Raw genomic sequence first — 17,137 nt, 5'->3', positions numbered from 1 at the left:
CCTGGAAAAATTATCACGCTGAGAACAACAACAAAAAAGTGTCCTTTTCATTACCAAACTCGCCAACAGAATAAAAAAAACCTTTCCACAAACTCTAGCAATAAAACGAAAACACCGTAACAACCCCCAAGTGACATGAAATTTAACACAGTGTGGTGTGGAAACTAAAATAAAAATAAAAAACAAACATCAAACCGCCACAACCGCCGTCGCATACTATAAAAACAAAAATTAAATCCAGCTAAAATTTTGCAACATAAGCTAGGGAACCAATTTAAGGTTGGCGGCGTCAATTTTGCGAGTTAATTTTATTACTTTTATGCACACAGAGCGGCAGTTCAATTTGATTTCCCGGAACTTGAAAGGGGCAGGAAGGGGAGGGTCGTCGGAATGAGCAACCATTGATAAGAGCGTAATTAAATTGAGCTTCTTGGGAGCGGGCAGAAAACTTCTTAAACTTTGTCAGTTTTCCCATTTCTGGACGAGTATTTTTATTTATTTATTGTTGTTTAATTTGGCGAGATGGATTGCTCGGTGGACGACATCCATCTCGGTGCTGCTTTCCTTTTTTCCCGGGACTTCCGTTTAATTAAAAGTTTACGGCATCGACCGTTTTATTGGCATCACTGGAGGTAATTTTCTGTGGCGTTGGGGAGGCAACTGGATCGATAGCTTTGTCTTTACAATTTAAAGTAAATTTATGTTTAAATCGATTGTAATCCAACTCGTTTTTGAATCCCTAAAAAATAAGGAAGCATAAAAAATTGAAAAAAAAAAATAAATTTTCATATAAAAAAATATAAAAACAGATGGTAAACTATTTTGAATATATTGTAAAACGTCTAATTATGCATTTTCGATCAAATCCAGATTTCTAATATATTTTACAAATTTTGAATTTTCAAAGCACAGGTCGGAAAAAGACCTGATATCCTGCAAATTTGAGATTGTTTTAAGTGATCAATCGGCATTTTTTGTGTCAGTTGTCTGAGTTCGTTTTTCGTTTTCGCTACGTCCATCTAACTTTGACGTTGCGCTTCGTTCGTTCGCACACGAACGAACGAGCGCAACGCAAAGTCCCTCACATAGTCAATTGACTCTCACCATCTCTCTCATTCGCGCAGAGCTCGTTCATTCACCAAAATTCCGATTTCCTTCCCCATGACTGTATTCAATTGGTTGCGGTTACCACCAGGGATGCCAGATACACAGATTTGTCTGTGTTTCACAGACTTTTGAGCTTGTGTCAGACATTTTTTGAGGTGCACAGACTTTTAAAAAACTTCAATAAATTATTATTTTGTAATCTTTTTTGTCGAAACTTATTTCGTTAGTCTTCAAATGCTTAAAAACGCAATTTCTGACGAATTTCAATTACTGTGAATTGATATATTTGAATTTTAGACAAATGCACAGACATACACAGACTTTTTTACAGACATTTAAAAAAAACAAGTGGCATCCCTGGTTACAACACTCACCCGCAAAAGCAAGAGAGAGAAAGCATGTGCCACCGTGTCGCTGTTTGAGTGTTGAGCTCGGCATCCGTTCGTTTCAACTTCGTGTGTGTCAACTGACGGTAGCATCCAAATTCGACGTCGTCGTGCTATCTTGTCGCACCCGCCATTTCGACGTTCCGAGAAAAACGCGTTTTAATGTTTGACCTTGAATATTCAAAAACGAGAGCACGCAATGTAAACAATAACAAACACGTTTTGTTTGGCTGACCATTCTGTGCATTGTCCCAAAGTTTGGTTGAAGTTGGTTGCTGGAGTCTCGAGTTATAATTACAAATGTTTACGGTAGTCTAGCTTGTACGTGCGACAAACGCATCCTGACTTTCCTGGCCTGAAATGCCTTTGGCCTTTTGTCGCACTTACATCAATTTTCATGGAGTGACAAGATAGCACGACAAGATTGAAACTTCTTTCATATATAAAGTGACAAAAATGCACGGAGTTTTTTCGGTTTTTGTTGAATATCTCAGGATTGAAATCGATTTTTGGGGATCTGTGACGGTCAAAAGGTGAGGCATTGTGAGCTGCACAAAATGGCGTTCTTAACTCAATTTGGCCCAAAATGCACGTACGACAAGTTAGCACGATGGCGACGAAATGACGATCATGACTGGCGCTGTAACTGTCAGTTTCAAGGCCTGGTTTTGATTTTTTGAGGTTTTGTGGCCTAATTTTACCAGTAAAAAGGCTACAATATACAGGAACAGTACAATCAAGTGACAAATCGAAAAACATATAAATCAATCAAAACAAAATAGTTAATTATTTTAGCTCGAGCGATTCAATATTTATTCATGACAATTGAACAGATAATCATTACATCTACTCTTAATTTCGATGAAAAAATTTAGGAATTAAATGTGACTCGATTAACCGAAGGACTTGGAAAAAATCACTATGGATAATCTTCGGGTAATCGAATCACAAAAAAATAGTTTTTCTTTGCCTGTTTTTGATAAAATATTGGCGATGAAATATTGAAAAAAAAATGTATTTTGTAATTTATAAGCGATCCATTGTTTCAATTCATGATTCGGATGTCCGAAGTCCTATACAAACCTTAGGCTAATCGAATTTCTGATAGTCGAGGCTTTGGATAATCGAGTCTGGACCGAGGTCTCGACTGTATTTATTTTTAATGTTCATTTGAAGCCTTTGTACGGAAAAAAATAAAGTTGTCCAAGTTTAGTGAGCACAGCAATTTTCAGTTCCTTTTGGGGTCCTAAATAACTCAAAGCGATTCAATTTTGTTTGGCAATTAATATGGGGAAACCCAATTTTTTGGACTTTGATATTTCAAAAATCCACGTATCACGCTATATTAAAACTGGATTCATATTCGAATGCTCTGGAATGTTCTCTAAAACTTTTCCAAAGAGAGTATGGTGCTAACTTGTTCCTATCAAAAGATAAAGTTTGTTCAAAACTCGTCTGAAACGAGGTTTTTGCTCGAAAATCACGTTTTAGACGTGTTTTGAGGACGCTTTATCTTCTTTCAGGAGCAAGTTAGCACAATACTCTCTTGAAGAAAGTTGTAGAGCACCTTCCAGAGCATCCGAATATGAATCAGGTTTTGATATAGCGTGAAACGTGGATTTTTTAAATATCAAAATTCAAAAAAATGGTTTTTTCTCATACAAATTTAAATGGAAAAGCAAAGTGAAAACAAAACCAATCGTTCCCAAACATTGGGGAGTTGTTAAGGACCTCAAAAGGAACTAAAAAAATGCTGTGCTGGATAATCGATTTTGTTATTACACCCTATTGTCCCATTTCTTTGAAATTTGTTTTTATATTCATACATTTTATGAAATTTTAACAGACATTGCAAAACAGACCTTAATATATCATTTGATGTTTATTAAAAAAAGCAAAATTGATTGAAATTTTAAAAAAATCTGGCTTCTGAATCCACTTTAAACAGCAATGACGTACCATAAATATATTCAACAAAAAAACGTTCAAAAAGAAACCAAACACAAAACCCATCGTCTCTCCAGATGTGAGCATTTAAAATTTCAATCAAACCGAAGCCAGACTTCAGCGCTGATTTATTATTGCAAGATTTGCCAAATGTACAAAAATCTCAGTACACAAACAGAAGTCAAAGTAAAAAAAAACACTCATAAAAGCCAAAAAAATAATCGCACTTTCACATCAACAGCAGCACCAGCTGCGAACACAGCATTTTGTTGTCTGCACTTTTACTCTTGTCGATTTCGTTCTATTTGTGGACACAATAGACAGACGGTGGTGATGGTGGTCTGCCCCAGACTGTGTGTTATTGTTTACGTGATGTTCTGACAAAATAAAAAGAAAAAAAAACAAAAATACTTACATCTGTTTCAACCGGTTTTGGATTTTGCACTAAGACGATGATGACGGCATGGCTTCACGCATCAAACAGCAATCACCATCGTCACTCCACGTGGCATCGCGTCGTTAAAATCGACGTGTGAAAAATTACTTTCCCATTTTTCGCGGAAATTTATTTGCACACACACTCACTCACATCCATAAAACTAACACGGTGTAAGAAAACAACAATTTCCACCAACCGAGTCGAGTTACACGCTTTAATGACTTTCGCTTTTTTTTTTCTTCTCTTCTATTGTTTCCTGCAATTACTTGCTAGAATAGTTACAAATAGCAAAACAACTCAACGGCATTCTCAACCGTGTCACATCTCTCAACTTTCAATGGGAAAGGCAGAGTAAGGGAGAGGGGTTGACACTTGATCCAGTAAGACAACAATAACAACTCTCACCCTAGCACCAACAAAAACCAGCTTCTATTCCATGTTGTTTCGTTTCGTTTGCCGCCCTGGACACTTCACCTTAACCATCCTTTCCAGCTTTATTATTGCGACATTTTGCCCTTTTCGAGGCGTTCTACACCCCCGCTCATTCATGGGGGTTTTTTACATCCCTCTTCTTCATTTTATCCTAGCTAGCAATCATCATTAACCGCCACACCTGCCGCTGCTAGTGATAGTGACTAAAAAGTCACGCGCCAACTCCACACTCCTTCAAGAGGCGCCTCTTATCGCGCGCCTGCATCCTATGCAATCGTCGCTGCCGTCACCAGCGTTCCAACGCGGCGAGGTCAAGTAGGCCACACGCACTACACTTCACTTACAACCCCCTGCCAAAAAAGAACCGCGCCGCGACGACGAAGAAAGACCCCGCGGAATCCAAGTTGGCCACGACACGGACACACACGTTGTAACCACACGGACATTCAGCACGATACTGAAAGGTTCTTCTGGCGGCGGCCTCGCCAAGAACAAACCCGCGTCAACAGCTGATTCGGTTTGGCTCTTCTCCGAGAGGACGTTTTCTCCGCTCTCTCGATCTCTCGGTTTTTAGGATTAGGACAGTTTTCCCTCATTGTTCCGCGGTAGCCGGTTCCACCCGTCTGGTCTACGAAGCAGCCGGTTGAGCTTTCGTGCGGCACGTGTTTGAGCGAGGTCTCGCGAAAGCTTTCGCAGGTTTCGCTCTGAGTTTTCACAGAAATTCTCACGGTTAGAAAGTTCTGAGAGTAAGTTACATGGGTACCTTCATTTTTTTTATTAGCAAGGTAAGTCTTGCAATAACCCCAAAAAAGCTCATCAACTAATAATTACCTAGTCTCTTGCAAATATTTTTCAAAGTTTTTGTCCCCTCTCCCTTCAAAATTGGCTCTAAAAATCAGAAAGCTCCAAAATTTCAATGGAATTCTAAGTGCAATCAGCTGAAATCAATTGAGGATGTTTTCCTCTGCTTTTAGCATCTTTTCTTGAAAAATATTTGCAACGGCTTTAATAGAAAAAAACGATGAACACAGAGAAAATATTTAATTAGAGCAATTCCAGCTCAAATCAGGAATTTTTCTGGTACTTTTGTACCCGACCCTCTCCGATTTCAATGAATCTTTGTAGACATGTTATCCTAGGCCTATATAAGCCATTTTTGTGCATATGGAGCAAATAGTACTTGAGAATAACATTTGAGAAGGGCGTAAGGTATTTAAATATTTTTGTATTCTGTAATTTAAAAATTACTGTATCTCGAAGCCGTTGCGTCGTATCAAAAAGTGGTCAAAGACAAACTTGTAGGAAATTGGACGAGCTTTCTGAAAAAAAATACACTGAAACGAAAATACACGCCACATCCATGAGATTTTTTGATTTTTAAGTCTAAAACTTAAATTTGAAGGTGATGTCAAGATTTTTTTTCGCTCAAAATTTTTGAGGAAATAGCCTAAAATATTACTAAAAGACTGACGAAAAATGCAGGATGGTATGTCTCTCCCAAAAAATATACAAAAATCATTGACTAAAACTGTTTTTTTGAAAAGTGATCTAAACGTCAAAATTTTTAAAAACCGGTAGTGGGAATCGATTCTCCAGACAATTTTACATAAAAGTCTCCATATTGACCATTGTCCTAAGTCCAATCCTTGCGAAGTTACAGCGGGTTTAAAAAAAATGTTGAAAAAACAGCTTTTTTTGTGATTTTTGGCATTTCCTATATGACAGACTTGATTTTTCCTTCTCGAAAATATTTTTACCGGAAAGCTCGTCCAATTTCCAATAAGCTTGCCTTTCACAGCTTTTCAATTGGATGCATGGGCTTACAGATATAAGCCTAATTACATTGCTCATAACTGAAAACAGAATATTTTTTTCAGTGTGGTAGAAATCTGGATAGTAAATCATCTTGCGTAAATATTAAAACGAGTCAAATTGAAAAGCTGTCTAAGGCAAACTTGTGGGAAATTTGACGAGCTTTCCGGTAGAAATATTTTCGAGACTGAAAAAACAAGTCTGTCATATGGCAAATGCCAAAAACCACCAAAAAAGCTGTTTTTTCAACGTTTTTATTTTTAAAATCGCTGTATCTTCGCAAGGATCGGACTTAGGACAATGGTCAATATGGAGACTTTCATGTAAAATTGTCTAGAGAATCGACTCTCACTATCGGTTTTTGAAAATTTTGACGTTTAGACCACTTTTCAAAAAAATAGTTTTAGTAAATGATTTTTGTATTTTTTTAGGAGACCATCCTGCATTGAGTCTTTTTGTAAAATTTTAAGCTATTTCCTCAAAAATTATGAACCAAAAAAAACGTGACTTCACCTTAAAATTTTACTTTTAAACATTAAAAAATGAAAAATCTCATAGAAGTGACGTGTATTTTTATTTCAGTGTATTTTTTTTTTTCAGAAAGCCCGTCCAATTTCCTACAAGTTTGTCTTTAACCACTTTTTGGTACGATGCAACCTTCTAGATACAGTCATTTTTAAATTAAAAAATACAAAAAACATCTAAATAACTTACGCCCTTCTCAAATGTCATTTTCGAGTAAAATTGGCTCCATATACACAAAAATTGCCTAGGATAACATGTCTACAAAGTTTCATTGAAATCGGAGAGGGTCGGGTACAAAAGTACCAGAAAAATTCCTGATTTGAGATGGAATTGCTCCATTTCTCTTCTCAAGAAAAACAAACCAAGCATTTATGCATTTTATTTAATAAATATCTTGAAGAAATTGTAACTATGAACGAAACTGGGTAAATTTAGATGAAACGATTTCTACGAGTTCCAACAGTATCTTTGCACTTAAATCAACTTTGAGTTAAATTTGTCAAAATATAAGAAATTTCAAAAGCAAGAAGTCTGCCCTTACATGTCCCCCGGAGTGGAAACGATCCGACGCAGCCGCGCCTTCCTTGCGCTAATCGTGCTCGGCGTGAACAGACGCGACCGCTTCGACGGGGACGCTCCGAAACCGGAATCGTCAAACGAGTGCCAACGCTTTCTGGCCGACTTGTCCGTCACCACCGGCGGCGGCGGCGGTGCCATCGCAGGAACGACCTGCTCTTCTGGATCCACGTTGGGGGGCTCGGACGTCCCGTTGATCAGCTGGTACGACTGCATGGACGGTTCCATGATGTCCAGGAGCGAAATTCCGGATCGGGCCAGGGTGACGATACGCGCGCGGATTTCCGCCAGTTCCAGCACCGGTTTCTCAAACTTTTCCTCCTCCGTCCAGATCATTTCGCTGAGAACTTGGGCGAAGCGGACGCGTAAGCCGTCGTCATCCACCGGCCGGGAGGCGGTGGACACGAGCTGCACGTTCAACGGAGCCAGCGGTGCGTTACGAGTGACCAGCGTGGCCGGTCGGTTGACGTACTCGGCCAACTGTTCGAAGGACATTCTAGCGGCGCCATCAGCTCCCAAGGCGGCCGGAACGTTCAGCTGAAAGTCTTCGCCCTCGATTACGTCGCCGGCTACGAGGACAGCCGGATCAAAGCGGTTGAAGCGTGGGTTCAGGTATTGGATCACCGCGTACGGAAAATCTTCGTAGTTTTCCGAGTCTAGCAGCACATCGTCGAAGAACATGGCCCGCAGTTCGCGAGCCGACGGTAGATCCTCAGTCGGGTGACGCTCCCGGAAGTCGATCCAGAATGGGAGCTGCCGAGCGCGAACAATGCCACAAGTGTTGTAAACGTGCAACATCATCTGTTGGGGGAAGCTGCGCTCGTGGTCCGGAATGGAAGTGGAATGACCGGAGGAAGAATCCGGAACGGAAGTGGAGGATCCTGGGGGAATTGATCAGTGTAGTCGAAGAGTATGGTAATTTTTTTTACATTTTAACTTACCGGCTTCTGAAGAACTCATTTTCACTAGCTTTGAGAGGACTCAGGAAGAAAATGTAGCTATACAAAATTTAAATTTTTTATCTACTTCGATGACTTCCTTACTTGTTTTTAACGAAAGCGCGCCAAAAATAATTCTAACTCGTTGATTTCACCACTGCATTTTTCTTAATTCACCACTCCAGTGCTGCCATAAAAACAGCGGTCTACAATTTTGAATAAAATCTGGAGTTTTTTTTTTTTTTTTGAAAAGGTCCAATAAACCAAATTTCCAGTTTTTGCTTTTTGGGTGTTTTTGAAACCGCCTTGAGTCAGGGGTATTAAAAAAAAAACACCCAAAAAGCAAAAACTAAAAATTTGGTTTATTGGACCTTATCAAAAAAAAACTCCAGAAATAATCTTGGAGTACAGAGCGGATTCGTTAATTTGAATTTCGTCAAGTAGGAACTTTTCTGTCAAGAAGGGCCGAGAAGCTATTTTTTTTAATTCATTTTAAATCCGTTGCGGTCGTACAAAGGATCATTGTACTCAGGAAAATAAACTTTATCGTTGTGAACAATAATAACACAAATTTAAATTTAATTTTAGGGCCCGATTTTCGAACACAAGGTTTTAAGCTTTTGACAGCAGCCAGTCGTTCCAATGAGCGAATTTGGATTCGCTCATTCGAATGCAGTTCCATTCGAATTAGTGAATTCGCTTAGTACAGAATCTTTTTTTTTTCTTTTTTTCTCGCCTGCCTGGCGGGAAAATCTTCACAAATCACTTGGTGCATTGGACAACAAAAGGTAGCAATCCAAAAAATTCGCGACGTGAAATAAAAGCCTGAGGATGAAACAATGTGGCCTATCTCTGGACGTGCTATTTAAATATCTCAAATTTTTCGTCATGATGGTTATCCTCATGGTGGTAGCATTTAAACCTAGATTCATACTGCACCTTTTTATAAGGTCCATTAGGCAAATTCAAACATTGAGTGTATCCTCTGAGTGAGTATTCGTATCCTCTTATTCTATTTGTCAATGCACGTATGTATTGCGTGCATGCAGAAAAATATTTTGTAGAATCAGCCTATACGAGGTTTGATTCAACAAAATTTTTGTTGAATATAATCAACGCTGATTTTACGTTGAAACAAACCTTGATTTTGTTAATTCCACAAACAACTTTTGTTGTTTTGAAAAAGTTGCTTTGACGTTCAGCGTTGATTCAACAAAAATCTTGATTTTCAAATCAACAAAACGTTTTGTTGATTCAAATATGCCTTATTTTTCTGCGTGTGTACGTACACGAAAAAGATTGATGTTAAATTTTGTAACATCCAGCAATACAAATGGTGTGTGCTCGTGGGGCAGGACACATGCCCTAATCAACTACAATATTCGGCTAATTTATTACAAATTAACAGTTAGTTGATTAGCGTAACACTAATCAACTAGCGCATTCCCACCCTCTCGAATTATCTTGGTATGATGATAAATCTGTCAAAAATGCCAAAACAACAAACAAACTTTTACTTAACGTGTGTTTGCTGCAGCAAATTGGTTCTTCCTGTCCCGGAACGACCGCGAATCTTAATGGCCCACTTTTCCAGGTGGCGGAAGAGGAAACTTGTTTTGTTTTCAACTTTCATTGAAAGAGGATATCGATGTTCTGTTTTTGTACCTTCCGGAAGGAGCGAGAACTGAGTAAAGTGCAGGTAAGTTGAGCGCCTTTTCCTCGACATTTGACGACGGGTTTAGGAATTTGTTTGAACCGCCATGTACCTGGCCGATCTTCGCGGAATTACCTCCACGATACACATTGTCTATTTACATCCAGACTATGACGGTGCTGCGGCTAAACAAACAGACGAACTTCCAAGGCCGTCGGAATGCTCGCCCGAAAAACAACGCTCGAGTATAGCGCGTCAACACCGAAGGAACTTCTCGAGGAACATCCACAACGGCGGGTCGACGATTTTTTTTTGACGACGACACTGCTGATAGACGAGTGCGAATTCTGCTTGCGGTCATCGAATTCGTGGGGATTCCCCGGTGACCTGTCCTGGCCACGGGCGGGCTCCCGGAAATCAAGAGCAAGCTGAGAGTTCCAGCAAATTGCAGTCGTAGAAATTCAAAAATAAGGAACTCGAAATGAAACTAGCAACTTCTTCAAGCTGATGAAGGCCATGGTCATCTCAAAACACTATCAACAAACTTTAGTAACAGGTAGGACATTTGCAGAAACATGTATTATCCAATCTAACCTCCAGACCAGAATGGTAGTTCTTCGAAGATCTAATTTTTCTAAACTTTTTCTCGCCCTCTCCCATACAGGTGGACCTGATCCGACATCGGTGGCTTGTAGAACGCCAAAACGAGAGGTGCAGAATCTAGTCGGATGAAAACGCAGGCAGGTTCTTGTGAAATCTTTGGAAAGGCAAGGCAAGAACGGCCATAATGACGAGTTCCTCCTGCTTCCTGCAATCTGAATCAGCTGACACATTTCGGTCAACGAGTTGCTGTGCTGCGGCGAAGAATCGTACGGCTCATTGCGAGTACTTTTACAGTCCTGTCTTCCGGATCCGACTGACTCATGGAACGGATTGTGGTCGTGCTGGAGATATCGAACAGACGCTAGTAGAAGATGAAGAAAACACATCCTATGGGGAAACCTCAAAAAATTATTCAAAATTAATGTAATGATTACGTGTGAAATAAACTTTATGGGGGAAGGATGGGTAAGGGGGAGTGGTTTTGGTCTTTTTCGAGCGATGTTCATAATTTGGTTATCTGCGCTTCCGGGCGCGAATTGACGATCATATCAACTCCAACGGTTAAAGCGTGCCGCACTATCTCATACTTTATCTAGCTCGTCCAACGTCACGACTTCCAAGAAGGTTCTCCCGGAGGTAGCTCGATTCGAACGGTTGTTGAATCATTTGTGTCATCACGCATTCCATGATAGGGAAGTAAAACTTAGGTTCCGGCCTCAGCTTTTAGGTCGTTTGATCATTCCCGTTGTAGTAGTCTTCTCCAACAATAAATGCAGCAGCTGGTTTCAAAACCGGTGGAAGGAAAAAACGCATAAAAAAAATCCAAAGGATAAAAAAGAAGCCCCAAATAAAACAATCTTCCTCACATAAGTTTAATTCTTCGCAGGGCCTTATGCCGCTTTCTTTCATTCTTCCGGCCCGGTAGCGGTCGTAGCCTCACATGTCCCGGATGCGTTTCTTTAACTGGGCACAGCTTGTGGAAGAGAAACAGGTGGACTTTGCCCCCTGAAGCGTTCGTTGGACATCCGTCGAGGGCAGCTTCCATTTGCTTTGGAGGCCGTGTCCTGCTTATCTATCGCATTGTTTTGCTCCCACTCCCACTTCTATATACACATTCGCCGACAGCTCCCTGTCCTTGGACTCCTTCTTGTGTAGCCAAACTTGGCCGGATTATGCAGGCCTCAGACTTGAGTTTGCTGCTGGTTGTGGCCACGTCGAAATCCATGTTCCGGCAGTGCCCGGGACCGGCCTATACCGGTTTAAACCTTACAACAAATTATTTAAAGAAACCTTCGGTTCAGACGAAAGTAAAGATTATTTTCAAACTGTCAAAATGACATTTCTCAACAACAAGATTACTTAATGTAAGATGGGAATGGGATATCGAATCAGCGCTAATCAATTAGCTAATTGACTAAAATCAGCGCAAATTAATTAGTGTAAAGATAATTGATTAACTGTGTCTTGCCCCTAGTGTGTGCTAGTGTACACTCAACTACACTGAATTATTTGAAAATATCTCACGCAAGACCTCGCGTGAGATATTAACGTTTAAGAATTAAAAAAATAGAATTTAGGAATTGAAAAATTTCAAGAAAAGAGCAAAATTTGGATTTTCAATAAAAATATTATAAACCCCACACGTTTTCAAAATATATTAAGATTATGGTCACCCTACCAATAAATGGCAACACTGTCACTGTAAGCTGATTTGCAAACGTCAACACGCTGACCTGTCATCGGTAAATTTGTTTTCATTCTGCGCAAGCAAAGGAAAAAGTGACCACGAAAGCAAAGTTTCAATTTTCCTGTTCAAAAGTCCGATAAAAACCTCCAAAATCCGCCGGAAACGATGTCGGAGGAAGCAACGACCGCCACGGGAGTTCCTCCGAAGGAGGACTACATCCAGAAGCGGCTGAACAAGATCTTGGAAAATCGAATCGACTCCGATCGGGAAACGCTAGACGCGCTGACGGATTTATCTCAGTTTTACACCGAAAACACGCTCCAGTCCCGGCGGAACCTGCGAAGCCAGATCGAGCGGAGGAGCCTGGCGATTAATGAGGTAATTTTGGGGGAATTTGTGGGGTTTTAGGAACTTTTGGGTTCCGTTTTCGTCATCGAGAAAATGTAAACATTGAAAGGGGAATGTGGGGTAAACTGGTAACTTTTATAAAATTTGCAGGATTTTTCATTCCGAAAACAAAAATTTGTTTAGAATTAAATAAAATGTAGCTTAATGATAAAAATATTAAGCATCCACTGAATCTTGATTTTTTTTGGGAATGTTTTTTTACGATTGAAGTTTCTAGAAAATAATAACTCTAGTTTGTTTTCAATGGTGATAGTTTAATAAATTTTGAAAAACATTTTTTTATGACACTTAATACAGAAATATTATCAAAATTCATTGAAACTCAATTTAGTAATTTCTTTATTTCTGAAAAAGATTTTTAAAGATTTCGATTGAAGTAAATAGAACATAAATTTCAATCAACAGAACTTCCTCGCCGCATTCCGTGAAGTCAAACTGGCCCTGGACGATATCTGCGGGGACATAGACGCTGTCAGCGATTCTGTAGATAGTATGAAAAACCTTCTCAGTAGTACAGAAGCTCAGCAGAAAGAGCTCATCCAGCAGGCCAACACTCTGCAGGAAGATAACAACAAACTTTTGCTGCAGCAGCGAATCGCAACGGGTTTTCTATCACGATTCCAACTGTCCGTCACGGAACATCAAACGCTGTACGGGGCCACTCGGGATGAACCGATAACGGGGGAATTTTTCAACGTGCTAGATCACGTTCAGTTGATTCACGCCGACTGTCGAACTCTACTCCAGAGTGGCTATCAAACGGCTGCGCTCGATATCATGGAAGAGATGACTCTGCACCAGGAAGCGGCCCTGGAACGGTTGTACCGTTGGACGCAGAGTCACTGCCGGAACGTGGATGCCAACGAGATTGGGATGTTGGTGATTCAGGGGATGGCACGGCTTCAGGAAAGGCCCGTTTTATTCAAGTACGTTATTGATGAGTATTCAACGGCTCGGCGATCGGTCGTGGTGAGAAGTTTCATCGATGCGCTGACTGTTGGAAGTTCGAGCGCGAAGCCGATTGAAATGTTGGCCCATGATCCGAAAAGGTACATTGGAGATATGTTTGCCTACATTCATCAAATTTTGCCGGTCGAAAAGGAGAACCTTTTGATGTTGGTTAAAATGTGCGATAAAGATATAACCGAGCAGATTCAACTGGCTATGACGACCATTTCTGACGGAGTTTGTCACCCTCTGAAAGTTCGAGTTGAAACGATTTTGAACTCTGAAAATGACACAATCGTACTGTATTCAATTTCCAATCTGATGCGCTTCTATCAAAACATCATCAACAATGTAGTCAAAGGTGGTCAACTTGAACAGTGCATGGTCGAACTGCAAGCGCATTCGGAGACTTCATACCTACGATCACTAACCTACCAAGTTAAACAACTTTTAACCGGACCAAACGAGCACAAACTCGGCTTAGAACCTCCATCAACAGATTTGGTACCGTCCCTCAGTGTTGGACGTCTCCTGAACCTTCTGAAAGAAATCCTATCCGTGGCCAGCATGGTCGAAGGAAGCCAATCCGACATTATCAAAATCGTTTCCTGCGTAATCGACCCACTTCTTCAGTCAATCCAAGAATCGGCTTCACACCTTCCGACCACCGACATGGCCGTCTACCTACTAAACTCGCTGTATCAAATCGAAAGTGTTTTAACCATTTACGAATACATGGAGGAACGACTGGAACGTCTCCAAGCTCAATCGGACGCCCAACTGGACACGCTGACATCGGAACAGGCTTCCTCGCTCGTCGCAAATCTTAACCTTGGTCCAATCTACACCGTACTGCAGAGCAGTGCATCGCAGATCGAACAGCGTCATCTACAGCTGTTTATGGTATAAAACCCACCAATAATCCCCCACACACAAACTTCAATCTCACAACTCATTCTAGTCCAAGCTCGACAGCTTTCTGGAGATGCCGGAAATACTGCTGCTGCCGCAGGTCAACCTGTTGCTCAGTGGAGTGCACCGTGCGACGGTGCAAAAGCGTTCCTTTAACGTGATTGTGGCCATCTACAAACAGATTTACGAGCGCATCCACGACCCAGCCGGTGGGTTCGAGCGGCCGGAGACGGTCCTGGCGAAGACGCCCGAACAGGTGGCTGAGCTGCTGTGCGGTTAAGGTTAGTGGTTTTAAGTTCCAGATACAGATTATCAATTTAATTTATACAACAAAACTAAAGAATAAGTTTTATTTATGCCGAAACCCCAAGCCAATAGTTTCCAGAGGAGTTATTTTATCCTCTCTGAACTAAATGGATTACAGCAGATAAAAAAAAAACACTTTATTAAAGTATCGAGACGACCTGGACTGAGCTAACGACCTAACCTAACATAAGACCGGGCCAAAATTTTCTTCCCTGTCTGGCGTGATCAGACAAATCTTGTCTCGAAACCTAGTCCAACTGGGGTGAGAGGCAACCACGCTTATCACTACACAACTGGTCCCGGACGGGAAATGATGCAAATGGTTTTCTATTGTTTTGGAAATAATCTTTCGAAACCAGTTCTAAATAAAAATGAAGGTTTCACATCAAATCGACTATGAATAATAGGTGTAGATAACACTGAAATGGATTCATGAGGGAATTTGTGTTTTCATCATTTTCGAAAAAAAATAACCTTAGTTTGTAATTAAGTTTATTAGCAATTTATGGAAATCGTGCGCCTTTTGTCTCAAAACAAAAGTTCCAATTGAAATTTCCGTAACAAAATTGAAATTAACGGTAACCAAAAGTTCAAAAAACAAAATTTTATCATGAAAATTTTATGTCTAATTGAAGAATTCGACGACGTTTTTTTCTACTAGCTTCGCTGTTGTTCCAACGATGTTCTGAATGACAACCCCTTACAGTTTGAGCAGTTTTTAGGGAAAGGCGTTTATAATGAAAAATAAAAAAAGTGTGGTATTGCAAAGTGTGGCAATTTCGCTAACGATCATAAAGAGTGGTTATTTGTAGTGATGAATTGTGACTGGTATTTTATTTAAACAATTTTTCTTAAAAGATGATCAATATTTTGGATAACTTAAGTTAAATATTGCAAAAGTTGAAAGTAATGATCAAATGTAATGTAAAAGTGTTTATACATTACTTTTCTTCCTATTTTACCAAAATATTGACCTTAAAATTGCTTTTTGGTATTTTTTCGAAAAAAACGAATAACTTGTCATTTGTTAAGAAAATTATTGTAATTTTGCTGTAATATGACTCCAATAGTTTGTTCTATCAACAATACACATAAGGAGTTTTATCAATCAATTAAATCTTATTTAAATCAATTTTTCAAAAGAGCTTTTTGATAAATTTGAGGAAAAAAGCTTGAAAAATTAACTCAGCCCCAACTTTCATCGATGTTAAAAACTGTGTGAATGAAATAAAAATTAAAAATGCCAATAATTTTGTTTTTTTTTTTCAGATCAATCAGATGCTTGATCAAACAGTATGTACTCGACATATAATTAGGGGCAGACCATCACCATCGTATTATCATTGACGCATATTTCGGTGCGTTACTCGTCTCTTAAAATTTCTCTTCTCTTTCGCAGCCGAGTGATAGTCGGCTTGCTATCGCGAATATCGAAAGCACATTACACCGACGATCAATAGATGATCAAACGTCAAAATTACCCCCTACCGGGGGGGTTCTGAAACTCGGGGTGATGTTTGCATTACATCCTTCAGAGAGAAAATTGGTTTGAAATTTGAAATTAATTTATTTTATCGTAAAATCGACCCTTGATATAAATCTAACCATTTGCAAGTAAGAAACTGAACAGGTAAGAAATAAAGAGCTTAATTGATATAAACGAGGATATTATTTTTATGGCCGATTTAACTCTTTCATTATCTCTTTCAAAATTAAGTAATGTTTCGATCAACCAAAACCTAATTAATTGAGTGAAAAGGCAGATTTTTCAAATGCACTGATGTTTTTTGTAAACTTTTTTCAAAATTCGACTCGAAAAGTTTAAATTGGAATAATTTTTAAAATTAGCAATCTAACCTCAATCTCGCGATTTCAATCCGGATCTCAGAATAATATATGAAAATGGCATCCTAACTCAGGAAGCTGTACACCAATCGATAAAACTTTTGATTCTTTACCTCTTAGTGACTTTACTTTTACCAAAGATGATAAATAATCATTTTAAAATTCAAAAAGAAATGTTTTCGCTTTCTATAGCAATCATCGTGCAAAAACGTAAACATAATAGGTCTATTCCCGTACTGCAGAATTCTGCAATTCTGCACAAAAACGGCAGCAGAGCGTTCCCGTACTTTTCTGCAACAAAAGTAACTTTTCTCTCAGGCAGAACTTCTGCACTGAGAAAGGTAGAAGTTGCAGCAAAACCATTCCCGTACTTTTTTGCAAGCTCTCTCTTCTCTTTCTTGTTGAAAAGTTACTGCAATTTGGTGTGATGGCTTACGTAAAATTTGCAAAATGGGTGAAATCAAGCATTTTATTATTATTTGTAAGAATAAATGATTTTGGATTTTTTTATGCTAACGATTTCAGGCTTAGTTCATTCATGTAAATGATAAAGCGATTTTTATAGTGTTAATATTTTTACCGGATAAAACTTAAGCCATAGTGTTACAGCAC

At 39.5% G+C, this 17,137-nt stretch overlaps 2 protein-coding genes across 2 annotated transcripts; one reads left to right on the top strand and one right to left on the bottom strand.

Annotated features, from left to right (window-relative positions):
• Positions 1–7,059: 7,059 nt before the first annotated feature.
• Positions 7,060–8,277, bottom strand: LOC6031141. The gene is made up of 2 exons (XM_001841932.2): positions 8,166–8,277; positions 7,060–8,105 (listed from the first exon to the last, which is right to left on the bottom strand). The coding sequence occupies exons 1-2, from the start codon at positions 8,182–8,184 to the stop codon at positions 7,186–7,188; spliced, it is 939 nt and encodes a 312-aa protein (XP_001841984.2). The 5' UTR covers positions 8,185–8,277; the 3' UTR covers positions 7,060–7,185.
• A 3,874-nt stretch (positions 8,278–12,151) lies between these two features.
• On the top strand, positions 12,152–14,992 carry LOC6031142 (conserved oligomeric Golgi complex subunit 6). The gene is made up of 3 exons (XM_001841933.2): positions 12,152–12,484; positions 12,920–14,365; positions 14,424–14,992. The coding sequence occupies exons 1-3, from the start codon at positions 12,272–12,274 to the stop codon at positions 14,652–14,654; spliced, it is 1,890 nt and encodes a 629-aa protein (XP_001841985.1). The 5' UTR covers positions 12,152–12,271; the 3' UTR covers positions 14,655–14,992.
• Positions 14,993–17,137: the final 2,145 nt, after the last annotated feature.

Source organism: Culex quinquefasciatus, chromosome 3 (genome assembly GCF_015732765.1).
Source record: "Culex quinquefasciatus strain JHB chromosome 3, VPISU_Cqui_1.0_pri_paternal, whole genome shotgun sequence".
Taxonomy (NCBI): domain Eukaryota; kingdom Metazoa; phylum Arthropoda; class Insecta; order Diptera; family Culicidae; genus Culex; species Culex quinquefasciatus.
Note: the sequence above shows the minus strand (reverse complement) of the source record. Positions and strands in the feature narration are given on the sequence as shown.

Excerpts from the sequence above, each read along its gene's own strand:
- LOC6031142 (XM_001841933.2), top strand. The coding sequence starts at position 12,272 with ATGTCGGAGGAAGCAACGACCGCCACGGGAGTTCCTCCGAAGGAGGAC. Across the intron at positions 12,485-12,919 it reads GGAGCCTGGCGATTAATGAG|AACTTCCTCGCCGCATTCCG; the intron begins GTAATTTTGGGG and ends TTCAATCAACAG. Across the intron at positions 14,366-14,423 it reads GTCATCTACAGCTGTTTATG|TCCAAGCTCGACAGCTTTCT; the intron begins GTATAAAACCCA and ends AACTCATTCTAG.